General features: G+C 41.0%; 1 protein-coding gene across 1 annotated transcript in view; it reads right to left on the bottom strand.

Annotated features, from left to right (window-relative positions):
- The window catches only part of CRISPLD2 (cysteine rich secretory protein LCCL domain containing 2), a 79,816-nt gene that overhangs the window by 18,663 nt on the left and 41,490 nt on the right, over nt 1-19,663 (bottom strand). Inside the window, exons 7-13 of the mRNA XM_027847213.1 lie at nt 13,773-13,916; nt 12,113-12,173; nt 11,482-11,548; nt 10,549-10,679; nt 7,880-7,923; nt 6,936-7,008; nt 4,845-4,920 (exon numbers count right to left, since the gene is read on the bottom strand). Of these exons, the coding sequence (XP_027703014.1) occupies nt 4,845-4,920; nt 6,936-7,008; nt 7,880-7,923; nt 10,549-10,679; nt 11,482-11,548; nt 12,113-12,173; nt 13,773-13,916 (596 nt within the window). The remainder of the gene's footprint in view (nt 1-4,844; nt 4,921-6,935; nt 7,009-7,879; nt 7,924-10,548; nt 10,680-11,481; nt 11,549-12,112; nt 12,174-13,772; nt 13,917-19,663) is intronic.

A 19,663-nucleotide genomic window follows, 5' to 3' on the forward strand; every position in this document is an offset into this window, starting at 1 on the left:
CACAAGAAAGTTTAAGAATCCCTGGACTCTGGACGTTGTCTGAGGACCCTTCCAGCTCTGGACCTAAGATCCCTTCTGCTGTAGCGCCAGACCAGATTGTAAGTCAAACTCTACTCCTCTGAATGTCCCAAACCAGAGACAGGAACGTGCTTCCCTTAATAAACAGAGACAGCATAAATCAGAGGGTGATGGGTTTTCAACCCTCCCTTCATCGCACCCTTCACCTAACTGTGGGGCTGCTTTGCTATATGGCTCCGCTCCCTTACTGGAGCCATGGAGGGGAGGTTTAGCCCAGATTCACAAAGCTACCAGAGATTAAACCACCTGCCTGGCTCTTTCCACTTCCCCGCCTGCAAGAAAAGACGTTGGACTCATTCCTCAGCCCACTGAAAGTCTGTTTGCTCTGTCACCGCTCCAGGGACCTGGGGTTTAATCACGAATTCAAAGAGCTTTTCAATCTCTTCCCTCCCTTTCCTGTTCCACTAAGGTCAAAATGATTTTCATTCATCTTCTCCTTGAGTTAGAACCTCTCTGACGGCCAGAGGCCAAATTTTTCCGCCTTCTACCTCTCCCATCTTTAAAAAACAAAGAAATACAAACCGAATGTACGTTAATTTTTTCTAAGCTCAAAGGACTCAGCCTCTCTAAATGCATAGGCCTGTCCACGGGGGCTTCACAGCCAGAACTGAAAAGACAACAGGTCTGCTGAGGCAGCTTGATGTCCTGGGGAAAGCTAGATTTAGAGTCAAGAGACGTGGAAAGAGAGCACTGGCTCAACTGTCAGATGTTAAGTCATTTTTCAGTCATGTCTGACTCTTCGTGATCCCATTAGGGGTTTTCTCAGCAGAGATACTGGAGTGGTCTGCCATTTCCTTCTCTGGCTCATTTTACAGATGAGGAAACTGAGGCAAACAGGGTGAAGTGACTTGCCCAGAGTCACAGAGCTAGTCTGAAGTCAGATTTGAACTCAGGTCTTCCTGACTCCAGGCCTGGCGCTCTATCCACTGTGCTACCTAGCTGCCCCCACTGCAGTCAGAGAACTTGGGTTCAAATCCCAGCTCTGACTCTGGTAACTTATCTGATGTTCCATGAGTCACTTATCCTTTTCAAAAGTCGGTTTCCAAAACGAAGATGGTACAATGAAAGCTGATGCCTCTTTATTCTCTTCCAGCTTTAGACAAACGATCCTAAGACCCGGGGTTGAGTTGCACCTCTGTTACTTACCTGAGGTATGACCTTATTTGAGTCACAGCCTCCTGGTAGGCATCAGTTTCCCCACCTGACAAAACCTGTACTACCTGTCTTGCAATGATGTTGTAAGCAAAAAAGTCAGAACAATGTATTTAGAGCATTTTATGAACCATAAATCACCCTATAAAATCATCTTATGGGGATGATCTAGAGCCCTACCTTTGGGAATAAGTCACTCTGTTGCTGTTCAGTTGTTTCAGTCATGTCTAACTCTTTCATAACCTTTTCATGACGCTCTTAGCAAAGATACTACAGTAGTTTGCCATTTCCTTCTCCAGCTCATCTGATAGATGCAGAAACTGAGGCCAACAGGGGTAAGTGACTTGCCCAGGGTCACACAGCTAGTAAGTTTCTGAGGCCACATTTGAACTCAGGTCTTCCTGATGCCAGGGTTGGCGCTCTATTTGCTGCACCACGTACCTACCCAGATAACTAACCCTACGGCATTTGAATAAGGGAAGGATCTGTCATTTCATCAACCAGGCGAATTCCCACTATGGGAAACAGCCTGTGTCTAACTTAGTAGGATCTTAGGTTCAGAGTGGACTCCAAGCCCAGCACTTTTCACGTTTAAACATCTAACTTGCCCTAATCATAGATCGATGATGGGATCACAGATCTAGAATTGGACGAACCCAGGGGCCATCTGTGCAAGCCCCTCAAGGCCTAGGCAGTCATCTGTGACCTACCTGGGGTCACATAGCTAGCAGTTGCCAGTGGTAGGATTTGAACTCTTCCGAATTCCAAACCCAAGACTCTATCCACTGCACCTCACTGTTAAATTATACTGGACAAATGAATATTTATCCTATTCTTAGAAATGTCTGTGGAAAGAGATTCTACAACTCTATTTAGTAACCTTCCCCCACCCCCCTTTCCTAAGCAGTCCTTAGTGTCCAGGAGTTTTGTTTTTTAAATATTTAACCTACAATTACATTTCTGTCACAGGCCCTGGGAAGGACAGCCCTGCCAAGGCACATATTTAAATGGCTTGTTCTGAGAGCTGGGACTTCAAACTAACTAGGGGGCATATCTGGCTTCAGAGCACATCTGGGCACATCTGGCTTCAGAGACAGGGAGTGACCAGCCTGCCTGCCATCTCGAGTACCTGCTGCAGCTGCCAAAAACTGATGCAGTAAGAGCAGATGTTTTTATACATCGCACTTAAAGGTTTACAAAGTATTCTCCATCTGGGGAAAGGCTGAATAAATAGCAATATATGAAATAGGATAGAATGCTACTGTGCTGTCAGAAATGATGAAGGGAATGGCTGCAGAAAAACCTGCAAAGACTTGTATGAATTGATGCAAAGTGAAGTGAGTAGAACCAGGAGGACACTTTACATCATAGCAACGGCATTGTAAAAACAATTTGGAAGGACTGAATGCTAATCAATGCAATGATCAACCATGATTCCAGAACAGCTAGCATTTACAAAGTGCTTTAAGGTTCGCAAAAGCTTGCTTTACAAATACTATCTTATTTGATCTTCACCACAACCCTAGGAGGTAGGAGTTATTATCACCCTCATTTTACAGATGAGGAAACTGAGGCAAACAGAGGTTAAGGGACCTGCCCAAGCTCACACAACTGAGAAGGAGCTGAGGCAGAATCTGAACTCGGCTCTTCCTGACTCTAGGTCCAGCACTATCCACCTTACCACCCAGCTGCCCATCCTCATGAGGGCAAATCAAGTCACCTACATCCTGACAAAGAGATGATGTCCAAATATGTAGAATGAGATACTTATTTCTGGGTATGGTCAATATGGAATTTGTTTTGTTTAATTATACATGTTTTCTTTTCATTGTTTGTGGGAAGGGAATAATTGCATGTTAATTGAAAAAATTAATTAAAAACCACTTTATATACATTATCTCATTTGAACCCCAAAACAATCCCATTAGGTAGGTGCTGTAAGTGTTACTATTCCCATTTTACAGATAAGAAAACTTACGCTCAGTGAAATTTAATGATCTGCTTATGGGGTCACACAGCTAGTGAGTGCCAGATTTCTCCTGACTCTAAGTCCAGTGCTCCTTCCATTATAACCAAACGGCCTCTTGGACTAAATCATCTGTAACACAAAGGTGTACTTCTAAAAAAGGTCATGCTCAGATGCTGTAGGAGGACCCAACATGCAGCATTTCCTCATCCAAGCAGTGAGATGGCAAAAGTGGGTAGACTACTGGCTTGCAATCAAGAAGACCTGAGTTCAAATCTGGCCTCAGTCACTTACCAGTTGGGCAAGTCACTTAATCAATGTCTGCCTCGGTTTTTTCAACTGTAAAATGGAGATAATAAAACTACTTCCTAGGGTTATTGTAAGAATCAAATGAGATATTTGCAAAATACTTAGCACACTGCCTGGCACATAGTAGGTACTTAATAAATGCTTGTTTAACAAAGAATAGCAACAGGACAGCTAGGTGGTACAGTGCACTGGCCCTGTAGTTAAGAGGATCTGAGTTCAAATCTGGCCTCAGAAATTTGACACTTACTAGCTGTGTGACCCTGGGCAAGTCACTTAACCCCAATTGTCAAAGAAAGAAAGAAAAAAAGGCAAGGAATAGAGAGTTCCCTTCCCATCCAACTATATGCTAGAAGCAACCTCTAAACTAGTTTTTCCATCCTTTGATGATGGGAGGGATACTCACAGCTAGCTTAACAGTATTTCCAATTTTTTTAAATGGTCATAATGTGATGTTTAATTAATTTATTCCTCAGAGGAATTTATTCATTGTTTATTATTTAAATTGATTAATTTATTTTTAATTTTTATTATTTATTTATTATTAATTCAATTATACATATTCTGTTTAATTGATATTTCTCAGAGGAGCTTAAAGTACTTTTCAGGCAAGTGTTTATTTCATAAAAACCTGAAATAGAGTGAAAAAGTCTAACTTTAAAAGTTCTTGTTATGAGAAGTCCCACCCCAAGAATCTTGGGTGAACTCTGAACTCTCCTGGGTTTCCTTATAAATGTAACTGCTTTACCAGAGGACCATGATAAAGGAAAACAAAGTTGACACACTAGAAGATATGACCAATGAAAACTTCTTCAGAAATGAAGAGAAAAGAAAAAATGAAATTGTAAAATATAAGTCAGTGGGAACGTGGAATTGACTTACAAAAATTTAACCCGACTATTGTATAAAATGGTACACGCTTCTATAAGCATCTAATTAATAAGAACAGAGTCAGAAATAATCATAAGATAATAATCACAGATTTCAAGTGAGAACGTACCTTAGAGGTCATTAAATCCAACTCTAATTTTACAAACGAAGAAACTGAGACACAGAGGGATAAATGTCTTGCCCAAGGTCACAGTTGGTGTCTGAAATGAGATTTGAACTCTAGTCTCTATGACTCCAAATCCAGTACTCACCCATCCAGACTTTCAACCCTAAAAGTAGGGAAACTGAGGTACTAACCAGGGAAGTGGAAAACCTAAGATGATGCAGTTATCTCATAATGTAGCTAAAACTCAAATCCAAGTTTGCTGATTTTCAGACACTGAAACCTAGTATATGAAGACCTCGAGTGCTTTGAGATTGTGTCTGTTATTGAAACTACCAACATACTCACATCTGCATAAATGTTGGTCCCATACACTGGAGCCCAGTACGATGGTTCATTCTTACAGTGAGCTGGACAGCGAATTCTGAAACAACAACAGCACAAAACCTTTATTCTTCACATTAATGACCAGAAAAAAAAACTGAAATAGATTCTAAGGACTCCTCTGCCCACCTGCATTTCTTTGCCACATTCTCAGTCTCTCTGGGACCTAATAAAACCCTTTTCTTGGCCACTCTCTAATGAACTTGGCAGCATTGGTACCTTCTCCTCCTATTAAACTGTGTGATCTGTGAGGTAAAGAACTGAGTCTCACGTAAACTCTGATCTTCCAGTGCCCAGCACATTCCTCTGCACATTGTAGTAAATGCTTGCTTTATTGCTATACATAAGTATTCAAATCTTGTTCTCTCTCCGAGAAGGGCATCAAGAGTCAACTGCAAAGAGGAGAAATAGATTTTTCCTCCCTTCTTCCCACCTCACTGTATTTGCCAGTGATGGTGAGGGGCATCCCTTCTTCTAGATCATCTCAGAACACAGAATTTCAAACTTTAGATTTGATAAAGTAGACAAGACATTCAGTTCACACAGCTCAAACTGGTGGTCTTAAGATGGCATACATCATGCACTGAATGCACTAACTATTGGGAGGCTGCCTGGCTCTGGTGTGTCATTTTGTCTTCTTTTACCATGGATTCTGGGGGGACATTTATGAAAGAGGGGCTAAAGAAATGCCCATTTTCAACTCAATGCATTTCAAATACTGACCCTTTGCCTAATGTGCTTTGAACACAATTAATGAAGTATCCGAATTCATCATCTAGTTTCATGATGGCTAATATTCGTATGTTATTTGAAAGTTTACAAAGTGTTTCACATACATTATCTTGGTTGTCCCTCACTGACCACTCTCTGAATTAGGTGTCACAAGGCATTATCACCTCTGTTTTACAGATTGGGTTAGAGAGGCTAAGTGTCTCCTCCATGGTCACACAAAACAGCTGGAGGTGTGATTTGAACCAAGGTGTCTCCAGGTTCCTGGTCCAGTGCTGGGAAGAGTCCTGGGCTAAGAAGCAGGAAACCAGGGCTCTACTTCTAGCTCTGCCACTGATGTTGGTCATTGTGCAGCCTTGAACAAATCACTTCCTTTTCTCTAAACTTCAATGTCCTCATACATAAAATGGGAGGTTTGGAGAAAGTGATTCCTCCTAATTCGAAAAAAGTCTGTAGATAATTCTATATTACACCTAATTTCCAAAGTTTCTGAGCACCTGCTAATTTGAAAGTCATAGCTGAACTTCTTTGTCACAAGGGAGGGTTCTATTGGTGGAGGGGAGTAGTGACTGTAAAGTAACAGCAATGTTAAAAAAAGAACATTGACAGAACTTTTAAACAATGATTTAAGAATCACATAGCATGATGGTTTGGGGAAAATGAAAACTGACCCCCCCTCTAGTCTCTTACCTCCCGAACTTGTATGGCAATTTATATAATCAAAAACAATTGAGAGTCAACAGAGGTGTATCTAAACACCACAATAAGACTGAGACAAATCATTTTTTCTCTACAAGTGATTTCACTGAAAACCTACCATGAGTTCTTACATAAATTTTTAAAATGGTTTATGATTATGAAAATCTTATGTGTGTGTGTAACAGAGAGAGGGCAGGGTAAGAGAGAGACAAAAAGAGACAGAGATATACACAGAGAAGAGAGACACTTAAAGAGATGGATGAGAAAGAATGAAACAAAGACAGAGTGCAACAATGTTGGAAATTCACAGTGAACAAAAAGTCTTGCTTGTTCTGAAAATAAATTGTTTATACAAACTAATACAATTGCAGAAGAAATTTCCCAACTTTATCTCCAAATCACTTGGAAGCATTGGGTTAAATCCAGATCTCACTGGAAATCTCTGATAAGGAAAGAGAATCAGCACCAGTTTGGGAGACTAAATGCACCTGAACTTGACTTTGGTCACCCCTCGGTCTCTCTCAGTGTGGTAGAGACGTGTGTTAGAACATCGCCATGCTGAAGGAGTACCAGCTATCATTGGCACAAGCTTGGGCACTGAGTCAGTTCCCCAGGTGGCAGCATTACCTTGGGCAATGTTTCATTGGCTTCTCAAACTGACACAGCTCAGCAACGGTGTTGTAACAATCCAGGTCCTGCACTGTGGAAACAAACACAGTGGAAAATGAGAAAGGCATGAGCAAGTTACTTTCCCTATCCTATAAAATGAAGGGTATGAATTTGGTGTTGTTCAACTGTTTCGGTCATGTCTGACTCTCCGTGACCCCCATTTGGAGTTTTCTTGGCAAAGATACTGGAGTGGTTTGTCATTTCCCTCTGCAGCTCATTTTACAGGTGAGGAAACTGAGGCCAACAGGGGTAAGTGATTTGCCCAGGGTCACACAGCTAGTAAGTATCTGAGGCTGGATTTGAATTCAGGTCTTCCTGACCCCAGGCCTGCACCCTATCCACTGTGCCCATAGCTGCCCTAGGGCAAGGATTTGATGATCTCTAACAGCGTTTCCTGTTCTAATGTCTTATGGATTGTTAACATATAAAACAGGTACCTTTACCATTAGCAGATAGGGAAACTCTAGCCCAAAAGTGATGGGACTCATCTAACATCCACAGCTTGGTAGCGACAAGATACTAAATTCTGACTCCCAGCCTAGTACTCTCAATGCAATAAGCATCTTAAAGCATTTACTTATGTGCAAGGCACTTTAGGGATTTTCCAGTAGAAATCTAAATTAACTTTTGTTATCTTCTACAGCGGGTAGGTGGCTGGAGCTGAAATCAGCAAGATCTTGAGTTCAGATCCAACCACAGCCATTTACCAGCTGTGTGACCCTGGGCAGGTCATTTAACTGAAGTCTGCCTCAGAGTCCTGGACAGTAAAATGGGGATGATAATAGCAACTACCTCCCAGGGTTGTTTTGAAGAACAAATGAGGTGACATTTGTAAAGCATTATGTAACTCTTAAAGGGCTATATAAATACTAGCTATTATTATATCCCAACAAAAGGCTTACCTGTTACTTTGGAAACCATGAATGAGTTAGAAGCCTTGTATTTACTGCAAAACAAAAACAACAGAAAATGATCAGGATAATCACATTCTAAAATACAATTGAGATGATTGGATTAGATGACCCCATGTGGTCTCTTCCAGCTCTGATGTTCTATGATTCTGTCCCTCTAAACTGTGCATGAGTTATGGATGGACTACAAACTCCAAGTCTGATTGGCTCTCTAGGAATCAGACAGGTAGACTGAAAAATGGGGACAGCTTTTGGGAGTGCTGGGAGCAAATGCAAGAGGCTCGTGAAGAAATGGACCAAAGGAGAGCTAAGGATTCAGGGTAAGGGACAGTGGGAAAACGGGGAGGCTGGATGAGATGAGGAGCCCCGTCCTATAGCAGACAGAGCACTGGGCTAGGAATCAGAAAGACCTAGGTTCAAAACTTGTTTCTGAAAGTTACTAGCTTTCAGACCACGGGCTTAACCCCAGGCTGAGACACTTAACTGCTTACAGCCTCATCATCAGTAAAATGAGGATAATAATACCTGCATTACCTATTTCCCAGGATTATCAGGGGATTAAATGTGGGTAATGGATATAAAGTACTTTGTAAACTGTAAAATGTTATTACAATTATTAGATGAGTTCTTTATTCCTAAAACTATATTAATACACTAACACCAGCTTCAGTTGTCTTTCCCATAGAGATCATAAACTTTTTTCTGTATCTTTAAGAGGGCAATGGAATCTTCCACCCTTGTTTCCATTCCATCCCTTTTTCTCCAGTAGACTGCCTCCTCCATCATCCCTGCTCTCTCACTTATCTCTCTTACTTATGTCTCCTGGCTGCTTCTCTGATGCCTCAAACACACCTATAGCCTTGTAGTTTAAAAAAAAAAACAACACTCCTTTGATTGACCATTCTCGATCATTTTTATCCTTTACCTCTCTTCCCCTTCATGGCTGAACTCTTGGAGACATCTGAGAAATACTCAGTGCCTCCCCCTCTCTTCCCACTGTCTTCAAAACTCTGCGGTAAAGTCTTTTCATTCAACTGAAACTGCTCTCTCTGAAGTGAGCAATTATCTCTCAGTTGCCAAATCTAACAGCCTTTTCTCAATCTTCATCCATCTTGACCTCTCTGTATGTAATCTTTTTAAAATTTTATTATTAATTTTAATATTCCTTTAAAAAAATTTTTTTTTAGTTCCAAATTCTCTCCCTCCCTCCCCTACCCATTGCGAAGGCAAGCAATATGATACCAATTATCTGTATGTACTCTTTGACACCATCAATCAACCTCTTCGCCTGGATACTCCCTCCTTTCTAAGTTTTTGTGATACTGATATTGTCTCATTCTCCTCCCACCTGTCTGACCAGTCATTCTCAAGCTCTTTTATTGGATCTCCATCCAAGTCATGCCCATGAATGATGAGTTTTCCCCAAGATTCTATCCTAGGCCCTCTTTTCTTCTCCCTCTATATTAGCTTGCTTGGCGACCTCATCAGCTCCAGTGGTTTTCAATGAACATCTCTGCAGATGATTCTCTGAGATTCATCCATCCCTATCCTCTCTCCTGACTTCTAGTCCCACCACCAACTGCTTTGGGCATCTGGAACTGGATGTTGCATAAACATCTCAACTCAACATGTCAAAAACTGTACTTGTCATCTTTCCCCCCAAATCCTCCCCTCTTCCAAACTTCTCTATTTCTGTCATCCTCCCAGTCATCCAGGCTCACAACCTCAGTGTGATAACACCAATTTCTACTCTGCATTTACTCCACATGGACAATCTGTTGTTCCCACCTTAACAACATCTCTCTTACATGCCTACTTCTCTCTATTCTCATAGCTGCTATCCTGGTGCAAACCCACACTACCTCATGCCTGGACTACTACAACAGTCTTTTGCTTTGTGTCACTATCTCAAGTCTCCCTGCCACCAATCTATCCTCCACTCAGCTGCTAACGTACTCTTCCTAAAGCCCAGTACTGACCGGGTCACCCCCTATTCAATAAACTCCACTGGCTCGCTATGACCTCCAGGGTCAAATAGAAAATTCTCTGTTTGGCTTTTAAAGCCCTTTGCACCCTGGTCCCATCTGACCTTTCCAGATTTCTCACACTTTCATCCTCTCTACACACCTCATTTTATTGCCACCAACCTTCTAGACCTATTTCTAGAATACAACACTCCAGCTCCTGACTCCATTCTTTTGCATTGGTTGTTCCCCATGCCTGGAATGCTCTCGGTCCTCCTCACCTCCACTTCTGTCTTGCCTGGCTTCAGAACTTAGCTGAAATCTCATCCTCTGCAGCAGGCCTTTTCCAGGCCCATCAACAGTTCATGCTTTCCTTCTGAGATCACCTTCCATCTATGCTGTATACACCTTGTAGTCTCCTCCATTCAAATGTAAGCTCGTTGAAGACAAGGACTCATTTTGCTTTTCTTTGTATACCCAGTGGGTGGCACGTGGTAAGCTCTAATATATGCTTACTGACTAATAAAATGACTACAGTGACCTGTCCATTGGTCAATGCTTTAAAAAGTGTCATTGGTTTATGCAAAAAGTCTAAATTCCTTTTTTTTTTAAATAGCATGGGTAACTAAAAGGGAGAGGGGAGGGAAGAAACTATAATTCTAAAAGAATTGAGATAAAATCCAAGTCAAGAATTACCTTAAAGATGCAATGCCATTCCTTTCAGACCGCACAAAAAAGGGGACCCTCCCATTCCTGGTGATGTCAACCAGACCTCCTTTATCGTCTATGATACCAAAATGGATGGCAGCTCGGCATATGCTCGATGACTAGGGGAAAAAACGGCAACACAGAGAGTCAATCACAATGGAAACTCTTCTCGAGTAAAGTACCCATTTTACACAAGAAGTTTTAATAGCGGGTATTGGTTGAGCATATCCAACTAAGCTGCCAAGATGGCTATAACAGATTGAACTGATGCAGAGATACTTTATTCTAAAACATTAGTGCCATTTTGTTATTCTCTGGGTTTCTTATTCCTCAAAAACCCCAAGATCAGAAAAATCTTAAAAAAGGATCAATGGCCAAGTTTCTCCCTCTCAACTTAGGAGAGATGGAAACCAGACCTTTCACTTTATCTGTACAAGGAATTCCCAGCTGAGCAAGCTCCTCTACCAATGCAGGTTGGCATCTCTTCTGCAATGTCTGATCTTAGGGAATTGGCTAAAGCAGTGAGAAGAAGGTAAAGTGATTTGGCCAGGACTCTGCAGCCAGCACAGGTCAGAGATGGACCTTGAACCTATATCTTCCTGGCTTTACAGCCAGCCCACTGTTGACTATGCCCCATGTATGGTTTTGTTTGTTTGTTTGTTTGCTTGTTTGTTGGTTTGTTTGTTTATTTGTTTATTCATTCATTCATTTGTTCTTTTGTTTGTTTGAAGGCTGATCAGCTTGCTGATCATTTCCAGTTTTCAAAACTGGTTTCCTAACCTTGTTGCGAAATTGTAGGGAATTCTTGCAGGGTAGCTCCCTAAACCCCAGGTTCACCATTCTATGAATAGAAATGGCCATATTTTCTGTTTCTATAAAATTTGACCCAAGCTACTTAAGGGGGTAATGAACAACACTTACGCTTTCATAAAAAAGAGTTCCAAAAATTTTCGCCTTGTTGTTGAAACAGCCTGCCGGGCACTGATATCTGATTTAGAGGGGGGAGAAAAGCAACAGGTCATTTCTTAGGAGCAAATACTTCACTTAATTGTTAAGTCAATGACTTAGTCCTTTTCATGCACATTTTGTACAAAAGCCCTTTCCAAAAACAGGAGAACTTTATTCATTTGGACCCTGGTTAACTTTGAATTTATGATAGATTTGAATAGGAACTGGATTGAAACCTTAATTACTGTGCCTTTCAATTTTACATGTAAATTATGGACACAAAATTAACAATTAACTCACTTAAAAGCCAGTTTTATGCACTTTAAAGACATCATTTGGAACAGCTAGGTGGTGCAGTGGACATTGAATAAGCATTAAATAAATTGTGGCAGTCAATTGGGACCTGTGAGTTATTGTGGTCATGCATCACTTTAAGCATGACATAAGATGGAGTTGTACTCTTGTTAAACTTGGGACCTAAGTTGTATTAAATTGTCACAAAAGCCATTTTCCACGAAGACTATGCTGCATGGTATTGTTCTCTGAATGAACTTAAAGGCCTTTAATAAAGGCATTGATTACAGGAGTCAAAACAAAAGGTTACCTGTTGCATGTAGACCCTTTACACTTGTCCCTCATTTTGGTCTCACACTTGATGATTTGTGCTAGGAGATAAAAAAATAAAAAATAGATCTGAGAAAAAAGAGTAAGAGAGAAAAACTAGAAAAATCAACAAATTTAAACCTCCCAAACAATGCAAAAATAGAAACTTTGAAAATCAAAGAAGAGGTAAACAAAATTGAAAGCAAAAAAAAAAAGCCTTATTGAAACTTTTTTTAAAAAATCTAACAAAATAGACAAGCTGTTAGGAAATTTGATCAGAGAGGTAGAGAAGGGAAAGAAAGAAAAATGGGAATATTAGGAGAAGAGAAGTCCAGATTATCAAAATAAAAAATGAAAAGAGAAATTTGAAACAGCTAAAGAGGATAAAAAAGAAAGAAAACAAACAAACAAGGGGAAATCTCTCCAGAAGAAGACACATTCTGCAATCTCCCACTATCAGGTTTGGGAAGGACTGCCCTTAACAAAATGGGACAGCTACCTCAGACCTTCTTTTATGGAGCACACTGCACTACATTCTTAATGCAAGTAATGGGGCAAAGGTGTTTTCATATAAAAACTTCTCTCATGAAACACATAGATTGAAATAATGCTGAAAACTGAGATGGAAAAAAATCAAACCCATCACAACTGAGGTTGAATTCAAATTCAGGTCTCCTGGCTTTTAGTCTATTGCCCTTTTTTCCACAACCTTCTCAATAAAGCCTTCCCTGATGCCCCAGTTAAGAGTCATTTCTTCCTCCTCCAAACTCCCAAAGCCATGGGTCTATGGTTTTTTTATGACCCATCTTTTACAGGAAGCCTTTCCCAACCCCTCTTAATTCTAGTCCTTCCCTCTCTTACTTATTTCTTAGGTATCCTATATATAGCTTGTTGGTATATATCTGTTTGCATGTTGTCTCCCCCTTAGATTGTAAGTACCTTGAGGGCAAGAACTGTCTTTTGCCCCTTTTTGTATCCCCAGCAATGAGTACAGTGCCTGAGACTTGGTAGGTACTTAATAAATGTTTATTGATTGATTGATTGACCCTGATACCTCTGTTCATAGACGTAATACTAACTAGACCCTAGGCTTTCGTAAGAGTTCTCTGATCATTGGAGTGACTAATTGTGATATCAGTGAACTGTTGGTGAATCAAGCAAGAGGTAGTGGGCTAAAGGTAAGAAATGAGTCATATATTGTCATGCAGATGATGTATCATTGTTTCTTCTTGTGCATAGTCATTTGGGAAGAGACAGGGTTATAAAGAGGAAGAAAAGAACATCAATAAGACATGTAGCTAATTTTTTAAAAGAAAAAATATGACTCTCTTGTCTTTCTCATCCTTATATTCTTCATAGTATCCAGCATAGTTCCCAGGAATATATCTTCAGTTATATCTTAAAACATCTGAGTTAAAAAGAAGGCTACCCAAGTGCACCTCAGGTCCAGGATTCTTACAGTGTTTAACAAAAATAAAGTAATTAATTCCTTTAAAAAAGAAAAAAAGAAAGGTCTGGGACTTTGCTTTGACACTCCACCCTACTGCCCAGTATTTGCCTGTTGGAGACCTCTCAATACCCTCGGGCTACTCAACCAACCCAAGGGTTGGTTCCAATTGGGATGGGGGTGGAAGGAGCCACGGAACAAGGGTGTCTCTTACTCATATAATTGTCTGCAGTGGTTTTCTTGGGTTTGGTGGGTTTGGTTACCCTCGGTTGGACCCATACGTGATTCTCCTCAGGAATCTGAGACATTTCCACCTCATTCGTCTCATCGGTCTCAGGCTTCTGTACATAAGTCTCATCTTATTAGTGGAGGGGAAAAAGAATATAACATATTAGCGTTAAAAATCAAATGTATTTTGGAGAAAGATATATGAGTATACATATGCGTGTTCCAAAAGTTCCCCAAGAGAACTTGACATACTGGTGTTAAAGTCAAATGCATTTTGGAAGGACACACACACACACACACACACACACACACACACACACACACACTGCCCCAAAAGTCTACTGAAAGCTTCTAACTGCAATAAGACTTTTGGGACACCCTGTATATCTTACTCATGAGAGGTTTTATTTCATACACACAAAAAAAGATTCATTTCTAAATAGCTGGAAACTTTTCTGTATGAAAGGTTGTACAGAAGAGGCCATGCCAGGTGGAATTCTACTAGGAAAGGGTAATATTCTAATAGTCTGGTAATATTCATAGTGATTGCTTTGTACCTAAGAACAACATGCATGACATTTCCAGGGATGTTAGATTTGGAGCTGGAAAGAGCTTTGGAGGTCATTTAATTTTTATATAGGAGGAAACTGAGATTGAGGGATTTGCCAAGGTCATCAAAGTAAGAAATGTCAGAGTTGGAATTTTAACCCAGAGCCTCTGACTCTTCATCCAGCAATAGGGTCACTGAATTACTGAATCATTGTGTCATTGAAGTCAGGTCATTGAATCACTGAATTATTGTGATTTTCTTCCACCATCCTTGACTCCAGAATTTCCCATTCTGGAATAATAGGAAATGGAGAACCTATTTGACTACTGAATTTGTCATTCAGAGAAACGTGCATAGCCTCTCGGCCCTGAGAACAGTTTGGGACCATCAGCATCTCTGAGTCAGAAGTCCTATTTGAATCACACCCAGAAATTCTCAAAAGGACAGCCACAGTCTGAGAGAGACAGACTGAGAGGAAGGAATGAGAACTGAAATTGCCAAGCAGCAGCAGAGAGGAGAGGGCACCCTGGCCCCACCTGGGACATAATGAGCTGATCCAGAAATGATTCATGGCTAGAAACAACAGGCAAAGGGAGGGAGTAAAAGGGAGGTCTGGGCTGTGGCTGAGAAGGGAGAAATCCAAAGGGATCATTGGAGCCCTCCATGTGTCTACGAATAGAGGAATTGGGTTGAAACTAGCAGTCATAACCATCTCTTCCCACACTGAGGGAAGTTCCCCCCAATGGCCTGCTCTTTCCCCAGCTTACCCTCCCTGTGCCTGTCCAAAAACAGACACTACCATATACCTTGCTTGTGTCTTCTAATTAAACATTTCCTGAGTCTTAATTTTTGCCTCAAACATAGAGGGCTTAGCTAGACATAAAATCATCCAAAATCCCACATGTCAACTCCTCTTCTCAGTCATCCCCTAAATTTGAGGAGTCAGAAAAGGCTTTTTTAAAAATTAAGGGAAAAAACAGCAGCAACACAGACTCTTGAAGACAAAAAAGAGAATTGTGTTCCTGTCTACACACAATGCTCTGCAGAGACATTTCTATTTGCACATGCTGCTCAGGTCAGTGCTTGCTATGTCTTGTTGGCTTCCTTCATTCCCTTGAATGCAGCTAATAAAAAGTTTGTTTTCCATTGAAAAACAAAAACGGTGTAATGAGAATAAGCCAGGCTTTCTTCCTTGAGCCTTCCAGATTTTTATACCTCATAATCCCAGCTTTATTGAGTCTAATGTAGGTCAGTGAGTCAGTCAGAAACCTTTGAATACATACTGTGTGGAGAGAACTATGCTAAGAAATTGAAGACAATCCTTGCCCTTGAAGGACTTAAAACCCAGTTGGAGGATGGAAAATTCACATGTAAGAAAGTGGCAAGGACACTTGACTGAATAACATGCTTTCTATTTTAATAGAGTGGAACCAAGGATCCGTGCGGTTAGCCAGGGTAGCTCTGGGGAATTTCCATCCCCAAATTCATTACAAGGTTTTTCTTTAGACTGTCTCTACCTCTGGGCAGGTCTGCTAAAGGGGCAGATGAAGAGCTAAGAGGAATGTGGGAAGGGCACCTTCTAGACTGAATTAGTATTAGCTTTTTTTTTTTTTGGTCCAAACTTGCATTTTCATCTGTGTGAGGATCTCTGGGTTATGATCACTTTCTCCACCAATGTAAAAGCAAATCACCTAGAACCTATAGTATTTAAGGTGAGAAATGAAGTGATTTGTCTATTGTCAGGACTCAACCCCCAGACTTTTCTGACATCCTGATTCTAACTGCTATATCTCACTGCCTCTTACAAATAACACAACATCAAAATTTGCACAGGGCTTTATATTTTTCAAAAGACTCTCACATAATACCATTTTACTTGAGCTTCACAAGTGCCCCCAGGAAATAAGGATGGCAACATTAGGTTTAAGAGATTGTAAGAAGGGACCATGGTGCAATGGAGTCAGATAACCCAGGTCTGAATCCTGACAATGTCATTTATTACCTGTATAAGCTGGGGCAAATCACAACTTCTGTGAGACTGAGTCTCTTCGTCAACTAAATGGGCTAGATGACCTCCAATGTCCCTTCCAACTGTAATTTATGAACCCATTGTAGGATGGCCCCAAAGCTTAGAAAGGTTCACTGCTTCATTTAGTCTTTTTTCAGTCATGACCAACTCTTCTTGACTCCATTTAGCGTATTTTTTGGTAAATATACTGGAGTGGTTTGTCATTTCCTTCTCTAGCTCATTTTAAAAATGAGGAAACTGAGGCAAACAGGGTTAAATGACTTGCTCAGGGTCACACAGCTAGTAAGTGTCTGAGGCTGCTACATACAATACAAAAAGGCAATTTAAGCAAAGGTCTGAAGTGGGTGGCTCACCTAAGACTCATGTTTCTGTGCACTGACCTTTCCCATTCATTTGAATGGGGAATCAAAAGACTACCAGGATGGAAAAATCTGGAGGGTCTCAAACCCAGACAGTTATTGATGCTAAAATAATGCTATATGGGTACAATTTGGCAATTAAACATTATGCAGGGTATCACAGGACTTTCTTTTCTTCCCAGGAGCAGGCCCAAGGTTATGAGGGAAGTGGTCTGTGGTGACTTTTCTTACTATATTATTTCATCAAATGCCTTTTTAAAAAAAAAAATGCCTCTTCTGGCTGATGAGCAAATGCAAACACACTGGTGGGAGCTCGTGGATTATGGTTTAAAGTTGATTTGAACCTAGTGCCTTGACCCTGGTATGGCTTGTCTGGAGAAACTCGTATTCAAGTTGGGGAGTAGGTGCCACATTATTACCCCATCTTATTGTCAAGAAGAGACGCAGCAAAGGTAAGTTAATTATCCACAGTCGTAGAATATTTAATAGTATTGCCATAGAACCTTGAGGGCAGAAACCATTTTTTTGTTTTTGTTTTGTATCTCCAGAACCTAGCATGGTACCTTACAGATGGTATGCATTTAATAGAAGTTTCATAGCTTGGATTAGAGCCAGGAGCGGAACCTGATTGTCCAGTCTTTCTAGGCTCTCTATGTGATCTTTCCATGATGCTATATCACTTCAATTCAATCAAGTCAATATTTGTTGAGGACCTACTATGTGTAGGTCACTGTGCTAGGCACTGAGGAGATAGTGACACAGTCCCTGTCACCAAGGAAGTAACAATTGTCCTAAGGGGGTCTGACACTTCTCAGATAAGTATAATAGGAATTGTAGGGGGCAAAGCAGAGATCCATGCAAAGTGCTCCAGGACAATCTCAGGAGGGAGAGGATGCTTTTTGACTTCCCAGTATATTACAGAGATGGGGCAGCTAGATGGCGCCATAGTGCACAGAGCGCCGGGCCTGGAGTCAGGAAGACTCGTCTTCCTGAGTTCAAATTTGACCTCAGACCCTTACTAGCTGTGTGACCCTGGGCAAGTCACTTCACCCTGTTTACCTCAGTTTCCTCATCTGTCAAGTGAGCTAGAGAAGGAAATGGCAAACCACTCCAGTATCCTTGCCCAAAACCCCAAATGAGGTCACAAAAAGTCGGACACAACTGAAACGACTCAGTAAAAACAAAAATATTACAGTTAACAGATCGTGTTAAGAGGTAGGAATGTGTTTGTGAAACCATACTTTAAAAGACAAAGGAATTTTCCTCCTTTGATGTCAAAGCCTACAGTCGGAAGAGCACAGATTTGAAACCAAAAGGGATGATAAAAGTAATTACTCCAATCCCTTAATTTTATAGGTGAGAGACTGGGACCCAGGAAGGTTAAGTCACTTATTACACAGGTTGTAAATGACAGAGCCAGGATTTCTGACTCTAAACCTAGCTCTCTTTCCCCTGCCTAGTCCCATCTGTGTGCTATCGAACCTGAAATTCTATGGGTCTGTGCACTTCCAAAGATTCTGCATAAGAATTTTCACGGTATCCATGAACTTGATGGGGAAAAAAATTTAAATCTTTATATCCATATAATCGGTCTCCTTTCTGATTATACATTTTGTTTCAAGTATTTAAAAATAAACTTCTGGGAAGGGGCCTACACATTTCACCAAATTGCCCAAGGGATCGTCAATACAAGATAGGTTAAGAACTCCTGTCTCAAGCTGACAAGCCAGCCTCCGGCAAAAGTACACAGTTGGCCAAAGATCAAGAAGGAAGGAAGTCACCCGAATCACCCTCGACTTCGAATGTTGTCCTACACATGGTCATTCGCTCTGATTCAGCCTCCAGGGATGCGTACAGCATTGAATATAACACAGCTTTACTATCTTCAACTCAGTCCTCTCATACCAAGGAAAGCCTGGCTCTCTTTCCTTTGGTAAATGTTTCCCCTTTCAATTGTTAACAAAAACTGTCTGGGAGCAAACAGGGACTTTCTTTTTTAAAGGTATGAGAGCTTGTAATCTCACTGCTGCTTATATACCCCAAGGAAGTCAAGGACAGAAACAAAGGCTGGATATATACCAAAATATTCTTAAAGTCACCTCTCAGCGCCCCAGGCCAGAGGTATCAAATTCCTGCTGAAAAACTCCCCAGTGCAGCCCAAACCAGACTGAATCAAAACTGGGAAATGTTTAACAAAATAAACATACAACATAGATAATGTTAATTTGTGGTTTTCTAAGTCAACATGTGGCCAGCACAGAACGCTTTTCAGGGTGGCAGCGGCAAAGGGGCTGCCCTCTGATTATGGAACAAATAACTACCGTGGATGTAAGGGAATATTACTGTGCAATGAGAAATGTCAAACATGAGGAATGCCAGAAAACATGGGAAGATTTGCACGAACTGAGGCTGAGCGCAATAAGAAGAACCAAAAGAATAATATTGGCAAAGACGATGACAAACTGCAAAGGTCACTAACAGGGAGTGAAAAATGGATGTTGAATGCAGACACCAGAAGGGACTCTCTGACTCTGATCCCCCTGCCCCCATTGTTGGCACAGATCTAAACCAGTTTCCCTGTTGCTGCATCTGGAGCCAGATGTTCTGACCAGATATCACTAGTCACCCCAGCCTCCTCCAGCCTTCTTTATGGACTTTCAGTTGTTAGGCAAAACAACTTATGTAATCGTTGTGAGGCTGTGTCTCCCATGAGACTCCCTCCTGGTTCACATATATTTAACTAGCCAGTCTCCCCTGGGCACTTGGGTACTGAGTGGTGCCTCAAATTGCCTCAATCAAAGACCCTAGTTTTTGCTACTCTGGTAGAATCTTCTTTTCAGATTGATACCAGTAATGGTCCTGGAGAATAAATAGTGAATTTTTCCTCCCTCTTTTAACAGAGAGGTGGGAGGCTATTGGGATAGAATATTATATACATT

The sequence above is a fragment of the Vombatus ursinus genome, unplaced genomic scaffold (genome assembly GCF_900497805.2).
Source record: "Vombatus ursinus unplaced genomic scaffold, bare-nosed wombat genome assembly UNPS02005286.1, whole genome shotgun sequence".
In the NCBI taxonomy this organism is placed as follows: domain Eukaryota; kingdom Metazoa; phylum Chordata; class Mammalia; order Diprotodontia; family Vombatidae; genus Vombatus; species Vombatus ursinus.